Genomic DNA, 18,994 nt, shown 5'->3' with positions numbered 1-18,994 from the left:
AAATCGCCTAGAGATGCTAGCCGTGTTCCACGCCCTGAAGTGTTTCCTTCCAAAAGGTATCCGCTCACGCCCCTTATATAAGCTGGCGTACCGGATTCTCCTATGGTCTTAAGGAAAGACTTCTCTCCCTGAGAGCAGTCCAGTATCTCTGGACGTGGGAGCAGACGTCCTGCCAGGCAGGGGCTGAGGCCCGGGGAATGGATGCTTCACCCAGAGGTGGTGAAGCAGATCTGGAGAACATTTGGCCAGGCACAGGTGGACCTGTTTGCGACTCAAGAGACATCGCACTGTCCCCTCTGGTACTCTCTAGTTCCTCCAGCTCCACTGGGGCTGGATGCCATGGCACAGACGTGGCCGAGGCTGCGTCTGTACGCCTTTCCCCTGATCGCTCTGCTCCCGGGAGTTCTGGAACGGGTCCGTCGGTTTCAAGTGCGGCTGCTACTAGTAGCCCCGTACTGGCCGGCACGAGTATGGTTCTCGGACCTGGTATCTCTCCTAGACGGCTCTCCGTGGGAGATTCCCGTCAGGAGGGACCTCCTGTCTCAGGCTGGGGGCGCAATATGCCACCCCCACCCAGAGAAGTGGAGGTTATGGGTGTGGCCCCTGAGGGGGCACAACTCATAGGAGCGAGTCTCTCAACCGAGGTTGCTGAGACCTTTCTCCAATCCAGAGCTCCCTCTACGAGGAAACTGTATGGCCTTAAGTGGAACTTATTCACGAGATGGTGCCGCGAGCACCACCTGGACCCAGTCAACTGCCCGGTCGGTACAGTTCTGGAGTTCCTATAGTCTCGCCTTTCCGCAGGGCTAGCTCACTCCACCCTGAGGGTTACGTGGCGGCTACAAACGCCTTCCACGCCCCTCTAGGTGGCCTCTCAGTGGGCAAGTAGCCCCTGGTCACACGTTTCCTCCACGGTCGGGAGATCGAGGCTTCATCAGGAAGTAATGAAGCATGGAGACTCAGAAGTTGGGACCTCTGGCGACTCGATAGATATCGCAAGGTTCTCTCTGGTTCTCCTTAGTGCCTCCAGGTCCGCCCGGACTGGACGCCATAGCACAGACGTGGCTGAGGCTGCGTCTGTACACATTCTCCCGATCACTGTGCACCCTGGAGTTCTGGAAAGAGCATGCCGGCATCGTCACAGCTAGTCCAACCATGCCTTGGACCTTCCCTCTCAAGCTGGGGGCGCGGCCTGCTACCCCCACATGGAGAGGTGAAAAGTTATGAGTATGGCCCCTGGGGGGGCGCAACTCATAGACTCGGGTCTCTCAACTGAGGTTGTTGAGACCCTGCTCCTATCCAGAGCTCCCTTCACGAGGAAACCTTAAGTGGAACCTGTTTGCTTCATGGTGTCACGAACACCATCTAGACCAAGTTACTGCCCGTTGGTACAGTACTGAGTCCTCGCAAACCCACAAAACCAGCTCACTCCATCCTGAGGGTGTTCGTGGCGGCTTATTGGCCTACCACGCCCCTCGTGGTGGCTCGTCGGTATGGTTTCCTCGGTGGTGCACTCAGGTTGAGACCCTGAGGGGTCTCAAGCCTCTATTACCTCCATTCTTGGAGTGCGACCAATGGGAAGTATATTTGTCCAGTATGCGCACTGGGCACATACGGCCACAAAGAAAGCATGTGGCACGTTCAGAGCTATCAGTAGATGGATCACAGATGCCATTCCTACTACTTCCAAGTCCTCTGGTCTCCCAGCTCCATGGGGAGCCAAGACTTACTCCTTCTGAGGCTGCCGGCCTCCAAAAGCTCTGACAGCAGGTGTCCCCCTCCAGGACATCTGCAATGCTGCGGGTTGGTCCTCGCCCCTGACAATTGGTCCTCGCCCCTGACATCCGTCAGGTACTATGAGCTTGACCTCAGAGCCGCTCCAGGCTCGGCTGTACTCTCGGCCTAGTGCGCTAGGCCTAGAGGGTTAGCCACCTCCCTAGCCAGGAGGAGACTTCTCAAGGCGCATTCTTTCTGCGGAAAGAAGAGAAGTCGTTTTCGCCACGACGCTCCTCGTGTGCCCGAGGGCCGAGGAGTGTCCCTGCATCCTCGCGAGCCTGAGGGCCGAGGAGCAGACCTAAAAGCCTCTTGTCCGTGTAATGCTAGACAAAGGCTCATACTCTCGCGTCCCGGTATGCTTACCAGGCCGAGCTTCCGGTCCCTCTTGTTCTGGTTACCCCCAGACAAAGGACTAAGACTCCTCGTGAGCCCGAGGGCCGAGGAGTACCTCTCGCACTGGCTGGCGAACCAGGCAGAGGTCACGGTTCTCGTGTGCCTGAGGGCCGAGAACTGCACAGCCCTCTTGTCCGCGGAATGCTAGACAATGGCTTAATTCTCCTCGTGTTCTGACGCAGGATGCTATCAGACCGAGTGTACTCCGGTCCCTCTGGTTTCTGGCTTTCCCCAGACCAAGGACTAAGACTCCTCGTCTGCCTTCACAGAAGGCCGAGGAGTGCCTCATGCACTGGCTGGCTACCAGGCGGAGGCACCTACTGTCTTCCCCGTGAGCCCGAGGGCCGGGGATTGCAGTGCCCTCTTGTCCGCGTAATGCTAGACAATGGCTTATTCCCTCGCGTCCTGGCGGAGCTCCAGGCCGAGCCTTGGATCCCTCTTGTTCTGGCTGAACCCCCAGACAAAGGATCACCCTCTCCTCGTGTGCCCGAGGGCCGAGGAGCCTTGAGGTCAAGCTCACCGTCCTCGTGGGTCTGCGGACCGAGGACTTCCCACACCATCTGTCCGCCGAGTGCTAGACAGTGGTCATTCGGTCCCTCTTGTTCTGGCTAACTCCCAGACAAAGGACTAAGACTCTGCGTGTGCCTGAGGGCCGTGGAGTACCTCTCGTTCTGGCTGGCGACCAGACAGAGGAAGACCTCCATTCCTCGTGTGCCTGCGGGCCGAGGAGCACTCTTGGGGTCGAGTGCACTGTCCTCGTGGGTCTGCGGACCGAGGACTACCTAACACCATCTGTCCGCCGAGTGCTAGACAGTGGTCGTTGCAGTCCCTCTTGTTCTGGCCACTCCCAGACAAAGGACTAAGACTCCTCGTGTGCCCGAGGGCCGAGGAGCACCTCTCGCTCTGGTTGGAGACCAGACAGAGGTAGAACCCCATTCCCCGTGTGCCTGCGGGCCGGGGAGCACTCTTGAGGTCGAGTGCATTGTCCTCCTGGACCAAGGACTACCTACACCATCTGTCCGCCGAGTGCTAGACAGTGGTCATTCGGTCCCTCTTGTTCTGGCTAACCCCCAGACAAAGGACTAAGACTCTGCGTGTGCCTGAGGGCCGCGGAGTACCTCTCGTTCTGGCTGGCGACCAGACAGAGGAAGACTACCATTCCTCGTGTGCCCGAGGGCCGAGGACTACAGGGCCTTCTTGTCCGCGGAATGCTAGACAAGGGCTCTCTCTTTTTCCACCCTGGTTGAGCAGACACTCGCAGGGCTCGGAAATTATGGGGGCGTTGGTAGTCTCGTTCCCCATAGCGTTCCTGACGCGGCTCGAGTTCCCGGAAGGGAACGTCTCGGGTTACTATTGTAACCTTAGTTCCCTGAGGGAACGAGACGCCGCGTCTCGGACCATAATTCCCGCACCCTGCGGCGCTCGCTTCATTCCTAAAAGAGCTGCCGCCGGCTTCAAACGCACGCGTTTTATACTTCCCGGTCGATGACGTCACCGCGCCTGTGACGTCACTCCCGTCATTTCATTGGTTGTTATACACAGTTCAGAGTGCGGCCCGCCAATGGCGTTCCCCATAGCGTTCCTGACGCGGCGTCTCGTTCCCTCAGGGAACTAAGGTTACAATAGTAACCCGAGACGTTTTCACTTCACAAGGTACATGCAGTCAATCAAAGTACACCAGGTTTCAAAATACTAGCTATTGTTGATATTACAAAAACTGCATAGACTTTTATGTTTCAGTTTTACAGGTATTTGCATGCAAAACATGCTATCCACCATTTTTACACTAAATTTCTTGGTTGGGAACTGTCTGTTCACATGTACAGTAATGTTCACATTCAAAAGCATTCCAGTAAAAAGTAAATAAGTACAGGTACAATAGAAACACGGTATGATAGAACAGAAAAAGTTTTACAGTTTTGCTTACAGTAAACAAAATATCCATGAAACACACAAGAGCATTCTGAACAACAACAACAACAACAACAACAAAAAACAGCAAAAAGCCCAGATAAAAAAAGGGTGGGGTGTGTGTGGGGGGGGGGGGTCTAAAAAAAGCACAAAATTACTGTATCTAATCTCTGCGATCTTCAGGGTTAGGGCACATGTTTCCAAACAGGGTTGGGGCCATTCATGAATTGAATTGAGAATGAATGGTAAATTCCAATTCACTTCCTGGAATGGAATTGGATTTGGAATTGGAATGTCGGGAAACAGAATTGAAATCAAATAAATTCCACTAAATTCCACTTGAGTTGCTAAATAAAATAATTTGACTTGATTTGCTTAATAGTTTATAGTACATTAAATATTGTAAATCACATAAACAACAAACATATAAAAGAAATAGAAAGTACTGTATGTTTAGTATGTCAAGTATGATCATTTCACATGCCAAATTTCAGGAAATGATGATAATTCGATGCAATAAAAAGTGAATGAAATACATGAATGAACATGACTCATTTTTTTGTGAGTTGAGACATATATTATGTGGTAATCATATATTGAATGTATAGTACATCCAGAAACGTATCACCACTGTCATTCAATAATTAATTCATAATGTACAGTTCTCATTTTTATTTACTTGCATTTGATCAACTCTATTTCATACATTACTTGGTATTTGTAAAGCATCATAAATAAAGTTCAAATGTATGTCTCTAAATGCAATCACAAATAAATGCTCAGAAACAGCAATAAACAGAACTCAGTGGAATTTCCCTGAATTGAATTCCACTTCCTGTAATTCAAATTCAATTCCAACTCTGTTTCCTGTAATTGTTGTTGATTTCCAATTCCAATTCCATTTCCTTCTTTGAAATGGAGTTCATTCCTGAATTGACCCCAACCCTGTTTCCAAAACATCACTCCTAAAATTCCTCCTTTTACTGTATAAGTGTAAATGTAATAGAAAAAAATAACCCCTGCCTCTGAGTCTAAGCCAGACTGGAATCAGCTGTGGTTGGCCCAATTTACCCAACATAAATCAGCTGTGTGTCAATTATTCAGTTGTTTGTTTATTATCAGCTGAGATATATTTTTGATATTGATATTGTTTTTGAACTGATATCATTGCAGAAGCAGAGGTTTTTATACTGTATCTAAGATTTGGAATATTGTATTTGCTATTGTGGGATGTTGTGTGCTAACATTCGTAAATACTACAAAAACAATCCATAATTTTGTTGGGAGGTATAGCTTGTCTGTTAAGAAAATGGAAGCATTGTGGAAATGTGTTCACTGACTGCATATTGGGTGAAAACGACATGAAATTTGTGAATGGTATGGCCATAAAAGGCCGATGCTGTGCTAATTGTGTTTAGAGTTTTGAAAATGTGACAACTGATTGGACAAACGCTTGTTAGCGACTGAAAAAAACTGTATTGTAAATGAAATCATAGAAAAAAAACAAAATAATCCAAGGTTTTTATTTAGCATAGTGGCTAGATTAACAAATAACCAAACGCCACCCGACCTAAATATTCCTGCACAGTTGAATAGTAACGACTTTATGAATTTCTTTACTGATAAAATAGACAACATCAGAAATACAATAACAAATATAGATACTACAGCAACTGATACTTCAGCATTATTCATTACACCCAAAGAAAAACTGCAGTGCTTTACAACTATAGAACAGGAAGAATTAAATAAACTTATCGTCGCATCTAAACCAACAACATGCCTATTAGATCCTGTACCCACTAAATTACTAAAAGAGTTGTTACCTGTAGCAGAAGTACCGCTTCTTAATATTGTTAACTCATCGTTATCTTTAGGTCATGTCCCAAAACCATTCAAACTAGCGGTTATTAAACCTCTTATTAAGAAACCACAGCTAGACCCTATAGTGAATTGGTAAATTACAGACCCATTTCTAATCTTCCATTTATGTCTAAAATTTTAGAAAAAGTTGTGTCTGGTCAATTGTGCTCCTTCTTGCAAAATAATAATCTCTTTTTATTTCAGGCCCCACCATAGCACAGAAACTGCACTTGTAAAAATCACAAATGACTTGCTACTCGCGTCAGATCAAGGCTGCGTCTCATTGCTAGTTTTACTTGATCTTAGTGCTGCATTTGACACTATAGATCATGACATACTCATAGATTGATTACAGAGCTATACAGGTATTCAAGGGCAGGCTTTAAGATGGTTCAGATCATACCTGTCCGATCGCTACCACTTTGTTTATTTAAATGGGGAGTCATCGCAGCTATCACCAGTAAAGTATGGAGTGCCACAAGGATCTGTCCTAGGTCCTCTGCTATTTTCAATTTACATGTTACCCCTTGGTAATATTATTAGGAAATATGGGATTAGTTTCCATTGTTATGCTGATGATACTCAACTATATATTTCAACAAGACCAGATAAAACTTCTAACTTAGCAAAGTTAACAGAGTGTGTTAAAAATGTGAAAGACTGGATGACCAATAATTTTCTACTATTAAATTCAGATAAGACCGAGATATTACTTATTAGACCAAAAAAACAGTACACAGAATCTCTTAAACTGCGATTTGCAACTAGACGGATTCACTGTTATTTCCTCTACAGTTAAAAATCTGGGTGTTATATTAGACAGCAACCTGTCTTTTGAAAATCATATTTCTCATGTTACAAAAACAGCATTCTTCCATCTTAGAAATGTTGCTAAGCTACGGAACATGTTGCCTGTCTCTGATGCAGAAAAGTTAGTTCATGCATTCATGACGTCTAGACTGGACTATTGTAATGCACTACTAGGTGGTTGTCCTGCTTCTTCAATAAATAAGCTACAGGTAGTCCAAAATGCTGCCGCTAGACTCCTTACCAGATCAAGAAAATATGATCATATTACGGTCTCTACACTGGCTACCTATTAGGTTCCGTATCACTTACAAAATATTACTTCTTACCTATATAAGGCCCTTAATGGTTTAGCTCCTGCATACCTAACTAGTCTCCTACCATGCTACAATCCTTCACGCTCCCTAAGGTCGCAAAACTCTCGTCTTTTAGTAGTACCTAGGATAGCAAAGTCCACTAAAGGAGGGAGAGCCTTTTCACATTTGGCTCCTAAACTCTGGAATAGCCTACCTGATAACGTTCGGGGTTCATACACACTCTGTATGTTTAAATCTAGATTAAAGACTCATCTCTTTAGCCAATCATTCACATAATGTATCTCATAACGTTGTACTTCAGTTACATCTGATCAAATGCACATCAACATTCTTCAGCTTGGGCAAAACACATAATTTTTGCTTGGTTGGAACAGCAGCTACGCTAATTATTTCTCTATTTGTTTCTCTGTTTCTGCCACGGGATTTCCATCCCGTGGTAACTAGGAATTACACAAGATTCAGCCTGGATTCAGAAGAAGAGATGATGCCAACCCCTCAGAGGACCGCCGATGATGCCAGCCTTGAAACAACATACAGCACTACACAATTTTCTACAAGTTTGATTGCAACACATAATCATTACTATTAGTGTTCATCATCTGTTTTTGATTACACCATTACAGTTTTTAATATTTGTACCATATGTACATCGACTTAACATACAGTAGTCACCACTAATAAGCTACTAAATATATTGTAGTAGCCTACTTTTTTTTTTGTACAGCTGCTTTGCAACGATTTGTATTGTGAAAAGCGCTAAACAAATAAACTTGAATTGAATTGAATATGCGTATATGTTGCAGAGCAGCTCTCATTAGCATTTAAAGGAACATGCAACAGAATAGCTCACTTTAAAAAGGGCTGATTTTGACAAGGTAAAAAGAGTGTTTTCACTACCATTGAGAAATTTTAACCAAAGTATGTTATAGACCCTAAAGAATCATATCAACTTGTGGAAAATGGGCTTCCCCTTTAACATAATGTCCAACATTTGTTGAGTCAAAAAAAACAAAACAAAAAATTGCAGCTATATTGCTGTATTTATTGTGATATTGGGAATGGAAGAATGCATTGCGGGACAAAATGCCCAGTGCATAAATGCATTTATGCATAAATGTGCATACTGTGCACAGCATACATACCAAATGCTAAAAACAGAGTACGAGTAGTATGCTGGTGTGGTATACATAACAACTCACAACTCACACCTGCTGACAACAATATGGAGTTCAGAATGAATTCATCTAATTTAGAAATTCCTTTTGGCAGGCAGCAAACTGTAGCATGCTGTCACTCTGCCACATGGCGATAAATTGCCGCCCTTGCCACCCGTCCCTTCCACCCTTTCAGTGCTTTTTTTTCATCTCCTCTATATGTCCCTATTTATGAGGCCTTGTCTTTTCTCGCCATGGCGGAGTGACCCTCCCCATCTGCTTTCGCAAATGAAATAAGGACTCTAATGTGATTGAGTGAGTTGCTCTCTCTCACTATCTCTCTCTCGCTTCGTGTTCTGGTGGAAGAGGAGACATCCATAGACTGCCTTAGCTAATTTAATAAAAACTCCATCAGGCTAATGGAGCCATGTGGTCTGAGCACCTTCCCCTCCCCCTTCTCTCCGCCTCACTCTACTAGGCCCAGTGCATTGTGGGAATCCATTCACATTTATCAGCCTTTACTCTCTGCGAACTTATCAAACATGCCAGAACAGAGAGGGAAGAAGAGTGAACGCTAAGAATATATGCACAGAATGGCTCATAAGCATAATACCATACTACTCTGTTTACTTTTTCTGTAGTATATACTGTGCATTGTATTTGATTTTTTAGTATGTACTGTATCTGCCCTTATTTCAGAATGATCATTGTTAGGAGATGAGCATACATGCATGCTCCACAATGTTATAATTACAGTACCTGAAGAAAGCTATCACTTAGCATTCCTATTTATATCAATGACAGCTGCTTGGCTGGTGCATGTTCTGGAAATTCAGTTCATGAGGACTTTTTTAGGCCTGAACTGCAAATGTCATGTTTTTGCAAGCTAACTTACCACCCAAACATTTACAGTTAAAAATAATAGTTCTTTATTAGCATCTATGGTATCATAACATTTAAATTAATAGTAAATGAAAATTTGCTAAAAATGTGTTTACCTTTAGAACATCCTAGATGTAGATGAATTAGTCTCTTCTGAACAGATTTAGAGAAATTCAGTATTACGTCATTTGCTCACCAATGTATTCTCTGCAGTGAATGGGTGCCGTCAGAATAAGAGTCAAAAGCTGATAAAAATAATTCACAAGTAATCCACATCCTCTGAAGCAAAAGCTGCGTTTTTATAATGAACATATTCATCCTTAGGGTGTTTTTCTTCAACTTCAATTTCAAACTTGAAAACGTAACATCATAGTATTAAGTGTATACCATGCTGTATGCTAGCATGAGTATTTAAAAAACAAACAATATAAGGGAAAAACTGCAAAAGTGAGTTTTAGGAGTCAATTTATCCAACAAAATTAAAAGAAAACAAACTAATTTAATGATAAAAAATACAGTTGAGGTCAAAAGTTTACATACACCTTGCAAAATGTTATTTATTTTACCGAAATAAGAGGGATCATGCAAAATGCATGTTATTTTTTATTTAATACTGACCTGAATAAGATATTTCACATAACACATCCCGGGCTGGCGCGTGTGATGAGGAGCACCGCCGCTGTTTAAATGCCGAGCGCGCCTCTCCTCAGGAGACCGGTCTCTCCCCCGTGCATGCACGCTGGTGTCCTCGTGGGTCCAGGAAGGGTGCGTAGAGGGAACTTGCGCCACCGTTAGGACGAGCTGCTGGACCCTGCAGGTCTGGATGAGGACCGCACCCGTTACGGCTGACGGGCCAGGATGCCGGGCCGTTTCATCCCCCAGAAGTGCCGCGTAGTCGGAGGAGGAAGATGCCGCTGAGGAAGCCGCCACCACTCGTGCCCCGGACCTGAGCGGGGAGCGCGTGCGGCCGCCGGACTCCGCCCCTTGCCTGGACCCTTCCCTACTGAACACTGCCCCTCTTTCACGGAACCCCCAGCACTCAAGGACACCAGATCCCCTGTTTATTTTGGACACTTTTAACCCCTTGGACTCTTGTTTTCTTTTATTATGTTTAATAAAAGCCTCTCCGAGGCCTGATGCCACACCCACTGTGTCTGTCGTTTGTTCCTCCCGCCACAATATACATGAGGTCAATAAGTATTTGATCACCCTGTGATTTTGCAAGTTCTCTTACTTAGAAATCATGGAGGGGTCTACAATTTGTAGCATGGGTGCATTTCCACTGTGAGAGACAATCTAAAAATAAAAATCCGGAAATCACATTGTATGATTTTTTAACAATTTATTTGTGAATTACTGTGTCAAATAAGTATTTGATCACTTGAGTCAAAAATGTTTAATATTTGGTACAGAAGCCTTTGTTAACAATTACAGAGGTCAAACGGTTCCTGTAGGTCTTCACCAGGTTTGCACACACTGCAGGAGGGATTTTGGCCCACTCCTCCATACAGATCTTCTCTAGATCTGTCAGGTTTCGGGGCTGTCGCTGAGCAACACAGAGTTTCAGCTCCTTCCAAAGATTTTCTATTGGATTTAGGTCATCCAGATGGTCCCTGGCAAACTTCAGACGGGCCTGGACATGGGCTGACTTAAGCAGGGGAACCTTCCGTGCGATGCAAGATTTTAAACCATGACGTCTTAGTGTATTACTGATAGTAGCCTTGGAAACGATGGTCCCAGCTCTCTTCACGGCATTGACCAGCTCCTCCCGTGTAGTTCTGGGCTGATTCTTTACCATTCTTAGCATCATTGATACCCCACGAGGAGAGATCTTCCGTGGGGCCCCAGTCCGAGGGACATTGACAGTCATCATTAGCCTCTTCCATTTTCTGACAATTGCTCCAACAGTTGTTCTTTTTTCACCAAGCTGCTTGGCAATTGCCCCGTAGCCATTTCCAGCTTTGTGAAGGTCTACAATTTTGTCTCTTGTGTCTTTTGGCAGCTCTTTGGTTATGGGGTGCACAGGTGTGCTACTAATTTAGAATCATGAGCAGAGTGTAGCTGAACTATTTAAAAGCAAAATAACAGGTCTTTGAGTTTCAGAAATCTGGCTGATAAGCAAGTGATCAAATACTTATTTGACACAGTAATTCACAAATAAATTGTTAAAAAAATCATACAATGTGATTTCCAGATTTTTTATATATATATATATATATATGATTTTTAGGCAAAATAAGAAAAATGTACACATCTTCATTAATGCATTGTTTTTCCTTGTCAGTGAGTGTTTGAACCTTCTGTAATAGTTGCATATTAATAATAGTCCCTCGTAATAGTCCCTCAGTTGTCCTGAGTGTCAACTCCCAATGACTGTATGATCCCAAAATCATACAGTCATTGTTGGAAAGGGTTCAAATACACAAAAATGCTGAAAAAACACATAATTTGTTGGGCTTGAAGGATTTTTCTGAAGAACAGCAGGCGGTTTAACTGTTCAGGACAAACAAGGGACTCATGAACAACCATCACTAAACAAAAAACACAGCTGTGGATCATTCAGATAACTCAGTATTAAGAATCAAGTGTATGTAAACTTTAGAACGGGGTCATTTTTTATAAATTCAGCTGTCATTTTCTCTTGTGGACTATATGTAAATGTATTGTATGTGAAATATCTTATTCAGGTCTGTACTAAATAAAAAATAACATGCATTTTTTATTATCCCTCTTATTTTCACTTTATGATTCAGCAAGTATAAACTTTTGACCTCAACTGTACGTTGTGGTGAATTGGTGGTGAATTGGTGGTGATCTACACAAACTGCTGTACTTCTGTTTTTTTTAAATAGTACATAGATGTGCTGAAATTTGAGCAACTGCCAAGATGTGAATTGAGGACATATCCTTGAACAGCTTTATACTGTTGTTTTAGGTTTCGGTTTTCCTCTGTAGTATCAGAGTCTCTCAACTTACAAGTGTTTACTTTTTTTGGTTTCCTTCCTCGGCCTACCCTTTGTACCAGTTTCTGCTGTTCTTGCATAACATTTTGCTATCTTTACTGTATCTAGGATACTAGGACAAGTAAGTTTGGTAAATGATCCTAATCAATCAATGACTGAACCATTATGAGATAAGAATAAATGCAGTGCAGTTAGGGCAAATGTCCTAGATGGTATTGCTGTACAATCATGAAGAGCAGGAAGGTGAAGTGAATTGCTCCGATTTGCTGGTCGGTTTAGCCACTGGGTTGGGTCTCTATGCTTTTTCCACATGGATGAAGGGTAGAAGGGTAATTCTATCCTTTAAGAAGGTCATGTCCTACATTTTGTCATTTTATTGTTTCCCTGAAGTCCACTTATAATAAGTCATGGTTTCATGCACAAAGAACAGTCATAAATTAGTTTTATAGGAACACTATCTACCCACATCTGAACCTAAGATTTAAAGGGCTAGTTCATTCAAAAATGAAAATACTATAATCATTTACGGAGTTATTATTATCATTAACTAAAACTGAAACAAATCCTTTAAAAAAAACTTTCTCTAAAAATGTATTTAAACAAATAATAATGCATTTAAATAATATTATTTCAGCTTGTTGACAAAAACGAAAACTTAATAAACACAAAAAACACAACAAAAATTACAGAAAGTTTAGCAAAAATTTAATTGAAATGATAAAAATGTATAAAATATAAAATAAAATCATATTCAAAATATTACAAAAAACTAATAGCCAAAGTTGCCAAGCCAATATTTAATTTTTTTGTTTTGTTTCAATTCAAGTATTAAATTAATACTTAAATTAAATTAAATAAACTAAAAACTAAAACTTAATGAAAAAGCAAAAAAAAAAAAAAAAAAAAAATTCTTAAAACTTTATTTAAATACTAAAATCAAAATGAAATAATACAACTGTATAAAATATATTAAAAAATCTAATTCAAAATATTAAAAAAACTATAATAGCAATGATACTAAAATAACACTGCTTCAGGATACAAATGAAAATATATTTTAGATTCTCACATCATTTTTATTTTATTTTTTATATTCTCACATCAACTTTTCAAGCTCAAAAAAAGTACACAAAGGCATTGTAAAAGTAATATGAATCAAATGGTGTCATCAAAGTCTGAAAAGACACACTTGCTTTATATGATGATAATGACTTAATTTAGGCTTTTACAGTTTTTTACAATCGTTTTTGCACTAATAACAGAACCGTAATGTCATTTTTCAAAACTCTAGACACATAATTCACAACCAATGATCAAAAATGCACATTTTTCAAACCACTTAACACATTTTTCAAATGCTTGGATACAATACACATAAGCCAAAGATAATTTGTTCATTGAACTTAAATCACCTGTTCAAAATGACACAACTTAACATCAAAGTATTACTATTTCAAAATGCAACTCACACATTACATCTGAGTTGAGTGTGCATTCATTTCATTACAAAGATCGAACTATCAATTGATACATCTGCTTAAAATGATAAATAACTGTTGCATTACTCTTTAAGCATATATTTTATGGAAAATAGTGCATGTTTAGATTATGACAGTTTCAGGATAGATCATTTGACACCAATTACCACAGAATATGACCCAGATGGACTACACTGCACTAAAAAGGTACAAAACTATACCTTTTAGGGTACAAGTAGCTGTCACTGGGGTGTTCCCAAGGGTACACTTTTTTGGGTGCATAATTGTACAGTAAGGACCCATTGTGTACCTTTAAAGGTACCTTTATATGTTTTGTTGCCCAGGAACAAAAATGTAACTCTGTGGTACCTCTTTTTAACAGTGTTATCTATGGATGTCATATTTCATTCTTTATCAGATATGGTTTCTATGTCCCCATGTACCTCTTTTACAGAACACATTTTTATATTCAACATTACTGTATGCAAGATGTCACTTTTACGTAATTGTTTTTGTGGCTTTAATGAGTTACAGTTTTTTACAATCGTTTTTGCACTAATAACAGAACCGTAATGTCTTTTTTCAAAACTCTAGACACATAATTCACAACCAATGATCAAAATGCATATTTTTCAAACCACTTAACACATTCTTCAAATGCTTGGATACAATACACATAAGCCAAAGATAATTTGTTCATTGAACTTAAATCACCTGTTCAAAATGACACAACTTAACATTAAAGTATTACTATTTCAAAATGCAACTCACACATTACATCTGAGATGAGTGTGCATTCATTTCATTACAAAGATTGAACTATCAGTTGATACATCTGCTTAAAATGAAAAGTAACTGTTGCATTACCCTTGAAGCATAGCTTTTATGGAAAATAGTGCATGTTTCAGGATAGATCATTTGACACCAGTTACCACAGAATATGACCCAGATGGACTACACTACACTCTCAGAAAAAAAGGTACAAAACTATACCTTTTAGGGTACAAGTAGCTGTCACAGGGGTGTTACCAAGGGTAAAATTTTTTGGGTACATAATTGTACAATAAGGACCCATTGTGTACCTTTAAAGGTACCTTTATATGTTTTGTTGCCCAGGAACAAAATTGTACCTCTGCAGTACTTTTTTTTTTTTACCATGTATCTATGGATGTCATATTTCATTCTTTATCAGATATGGTTTCTATGGCCCCATGTACCTCTTTTACAGAACACATTTTCATATTCAACATTACTGAATGCAAGATGTCATTTTTATGTTATTGCTTTTGTGGTTTTAATGAGTTACGTAATGGCTACCCTGGTAAAAAAAAAAAAAAAAAATGTATCAATAACGTTGGTACACAAATTAGCCCTGCTGAAAAAAAAAAAAACATCCAAAACCAGCCTAGGCTGTTTTGCTGGTTTTAGCTGGTCATAGCTGGTCAGCAGGCTGGTTTTAGAGGGGTATTGGCCACTTTTCTGTCTGGTCAGGCTGGGAAACCACCAGCTAAAACCAGTCTGACCAGACTGGGAGACCAGCTAAAACCAGCTACTTTCAGCTTAAACCAGTTAAGACCAGCCAACCAGCCTAGGCTGTTTTTAGCAGTTTTTTTCAGCAGGGTACAATATACTGTAAACTTTATACTGTACCCTGCTGAAAAAAAACAGCTAAAACTTTGAATCTAAATTTTTTTCCCTTTAGAAAACCTATGCTGAGATTTATTTTATCAGTAAATTCCACATTACAGTATTTCAATGATACCTCTGTGTCTGTACTGTTCTCAGTCTACAGAAAAAAAAAATGAAACCTGAATCACATATTTTGTACAACTATATTTAATGATTGTACTAGCAAAAACACATTGAAACTATGGGTAACTTGTGTATGGGTGATCTAAAGTAATGTTCCTATAATATTTCATAATAAATTTGTTTTTTGAAACAATGCTTCTGTTAATGCAAGGCATCTTTAAAGATATGAATGCAATATGCAAAGTTTTAAACACTGGACAGTCTGTGTTACAAATAATGACTGTTTTGAGTTTTGTATCTAGAGTTTTGAAAAATTACATTAAGGTTCAGTTATTAGTGCAAAAACGATTGTAAAAAACTGTAATGGCTACTCATTACTGCTGATTGATTTCACATATTTGTATTGCATATATAAGTAAGATAAGTGGTATCCTACTGTAGTAGCCTACTCAACATAGTGAGGACATGGAGCCAGAAGTGGAAGGTGAAAGGCTAGGATTGCATGGTGGTCAAAGGAATAGAAGGGGACAAGCACCTCTTTTGAGAGGTGGCCGTGGGCCTCGTCATAGAGGAGGGCTTAGGCCTCACCAGAAAGGTGGCCATGGGCCTCGTTTGAGAGGTGTAGGTGAACGTGGTAGAGGACAAAACCACAGACCTAGACACCGGCAGCAACAGCAAAGGGTGTCGAATGAAATCAGAGCTATGGTTGTAGACTATGTCCTAAATCATGGCATGACAATGAGTGCAGCAGCTACAATATTTCAACCAAACCTCAGAAAATCATTGGTGGCCTCAATCATCAGAAATTTCCACAATGAAAACCGGTAAGTCTTCAGAATCCACTAAAATTTAAGCTACTTGAAACTGTTACAGTGAATTAGTGTATGAAGCATGGCAGTGTGTACCACAGATTGTGATGTGATTTCTGTAAATTTGTTCTTATTGTGACTTTCTCCCTGCAGAATAGAGACTAGGCCACATAGGGGAGGCAGAAGCAAAAATCTGACTGACCAACAAGAGCAGGCTGTGGTCAATATGGTTCGGGTCAGAAATGATATTCGCCTTACAGAAATTTGGCAACACATCTTGGACAATGACGACATATTCAGAAATGTGGAAGCCATAAGTTTGTCGACTATTGCACGGGTGCTGAAAAGACATCAGGTGTCTTTAAAGCAACTATACCATGTGCCTTTTGAAAGAAATACAGATAGAGTGAAGCAACTGAGGAATGAGTATGTTCAGGTATGATCAATTTGCCAGGTTTTGGGGGAGAAAAAACCCCCTAAACATTCTATCATTGTAATCGGTAATTGTTTTTGTCTTTTTAGAGGGTGATGGAGCTAGATGCTGATGAAAACCATCACAAATTCTTATTTTTGGATGAGGCAGGCTTTAACCTAGCCAAGACAAGGAGGATAGGTCGGAATTTAATTGGCCAGCGGGCAACTGTCGGAGTACCTGGACAATGTGGAGCCAATATCACCATGTGTGCAGCTATATCAGAAGATGGAGTGGTTGGACGCAGACCTCGTGTTGGGTCATATAATGCAGTTCTCCTCATAGCCTTCCTTGATGAGCTAAATTAGGTCTGTAGAGCTGATGGTGTGACCTACGTAATAGTTTGGGATAATGTTCAGTTTCATCATGCTCGAATGGTGCAAGCATGGTTTCAGGCCCATCCACAATTTCTCACCCTGTATTTACCTCCATACTCCCCTTTCCTTAATCCAATTGAGGAGTTTTTCTCCTCATGGAGGTGGAAGGTCTATGATAGGCACCATCACGAACAAGTCACTCTTCTCCAGGCCATGGATGATGCATGCAATGACATCACAGCAGATCAGTGTCAGGCCTGGATTCGCCATGCCAGAAGATTCTTTCCAAGATGTTTAGCAAATGAAAACATCCATTGTGATGTAGATGAGAACCTGTGGCCAAATCCACAAGACCGGGTTGATGGAAACATAGATGCATAGTGCAGTGAGGAACCATTCAGTTTACAGTATACTGTATTGTTTTTGTTTTGTTTTTTCTTCTTTTTTTTTAGCTAAATTTTTCCTTTGGAAAACCTATGTTGTGATTTATTTCATCAGTAAATTCCACATTACAGTATTTCAATGATACCATTGTGTCTGTACTATTCTCTCTAGTCTACAGTAAAATAATGAAACCTGAATCCCATATTTTGTACAACTATATTTAATGATTGTACTAGCAAAAACACATTGAAACTATGGGTAACTTGTGTATGAGTGATCTAAAGTAATGTTCCTATGATATTTCATAATAAATTCGTTTTTTGAAACAATGCTTCTGCTAATGTAAGGCTTCTTCAAAGATATGAACGCAATATGCAAAGTTTTGAACACTGGACAGCCTGTGTTACAAATAATGACTGTTTTGAGTTTTGTGTCTAGAGTTTTGAAAAATGACATTAAGGTTCAGTTATTAGTGCAAAAACGATTGTAAAAAACTGTAATCAAATATAAGCATTGATCAATGCACTTTGAGCTGAACCATACTTGTTTGATGTGAAAAAATACTGTTTTGTCCCTATACTGTGAGTGTATGAACTATGAATAATTCCCTCTTATTTTAAGATGCTTCATAGAGCTTAAATTCATTTACAGATTTATTAGTTATCATTAACTAAAACTGTAACTAAACCTTTAAAAAAATATATATTTCTGAAAAAAAAAAAAAAAAAAAAAAAAATATATATATATATATATATATACACACACACACACACACACACACACGCACACACACATATATATTTCCGGTTGTTGCCAAGCCAATATTAAAATTTTGTTTAGTTTAAATTTCAGTACTAAAATTACCAAAACTAAATAAACTAAAAACTAAAACTTAATAAAATAAAAAATAATATAAAAGCACACAACAAATTTACAAAAACTTTAGCTAAAATTGAAATGAAATGATAAAAAGGTATAAAATATAAAAATAAAATCTAATTCAAAGTATAAAAAATATAACATAAATGAAGATACATTTTAGATTCTCACATCATTTTCTTTTATTTTATTTATTCTCGCATAATTGTTTCACTAAAAGTTCATGCAATCAAACTTTTCAAGCTCAAAAAAGTACACAAATGCATTGTAAAAGTAATATAAATAATCTCTTATTTTATGATGCTTCATAAAGCTTATATTTCAAAAGATCTGGATGATAAATAGGTTTATAGGTTCTTTTCAATGTTTCAAATAGGCACCAAAACTCCTCTCAGTGCCAATTTTGGGACACAGTACCACTAACATGTGCAGTTTCATTGAAACCACAATTAAAATGACCTTCCGCTGTCCCTGACATTCTGGAGTGATCAAATCATACTCAGCTGTTACACGCAGCTTGAAATCATTTCTTGTTGGTCTCATGAAATTAAACCCACTGTTTAGGATTATGTGGAAAGAGCTGAGTGAGCAATACTTTACAAGGATTATATGCAGCTGAATGAGGGGAGCACAAATCAACATGGAGACAGTGAAAGCCGGCCACACAGAGGTGACAGACAGACAGCCTCCCCTGCTGCTGGTTACCAGAGCAACATCCAACTGTATCTCCACCCTGCAGTCCATTTCCATTGCCTTTTTGTGCCGGAGAGTCTTAAGAACCTCTTCACTGGTCATCATGGCACAGATGTGTTTGTTAGGATGTGAGTGACCCTGGTA

The 18,994-nt window shown here is 40.4% G+C and overlaps 1 protein-coding gene across 1 annotated transcript in view; it reads right to left on the bottom strand.

The window, feature by feature from the left end:
* Positions 1-15,899, bottom strand: part of tpcn2 (two pore segment channel 2) — a 44,142-nt gene extending 28,243 nt beyond the window's left edge. The window contains exon 1 of the mRNA XM_073835783.1: positions 15,832-15,899. Coding sequence (XP_073691884.1) covers positions 15,832-15,899 — 68 coding nt within the window. The remainder of the gene's footprint in view (positions 1-15,831) is intronic.
* Between the last annotated feature and the right edge of the window lie 3,095 nt (positions 15,900-18,994).

Source organism: Garra rufa, chromosome 3 (genome assembly GCF_049309525.1).
Source record: "Garra rufa chromosome 3, GarRuf1.0, whole genome shotgun sequence".
NCBI classification, from domain to species: domain Eukaryota; kingdom Metazoa; phylum Chordata; class Actinopteri; order Cypriniformes; family Cyprinidae; genus Garra; species Garra rufa.
This window is presented reverse-complemented; position numbering and strand designations above follow the sequence as displayed.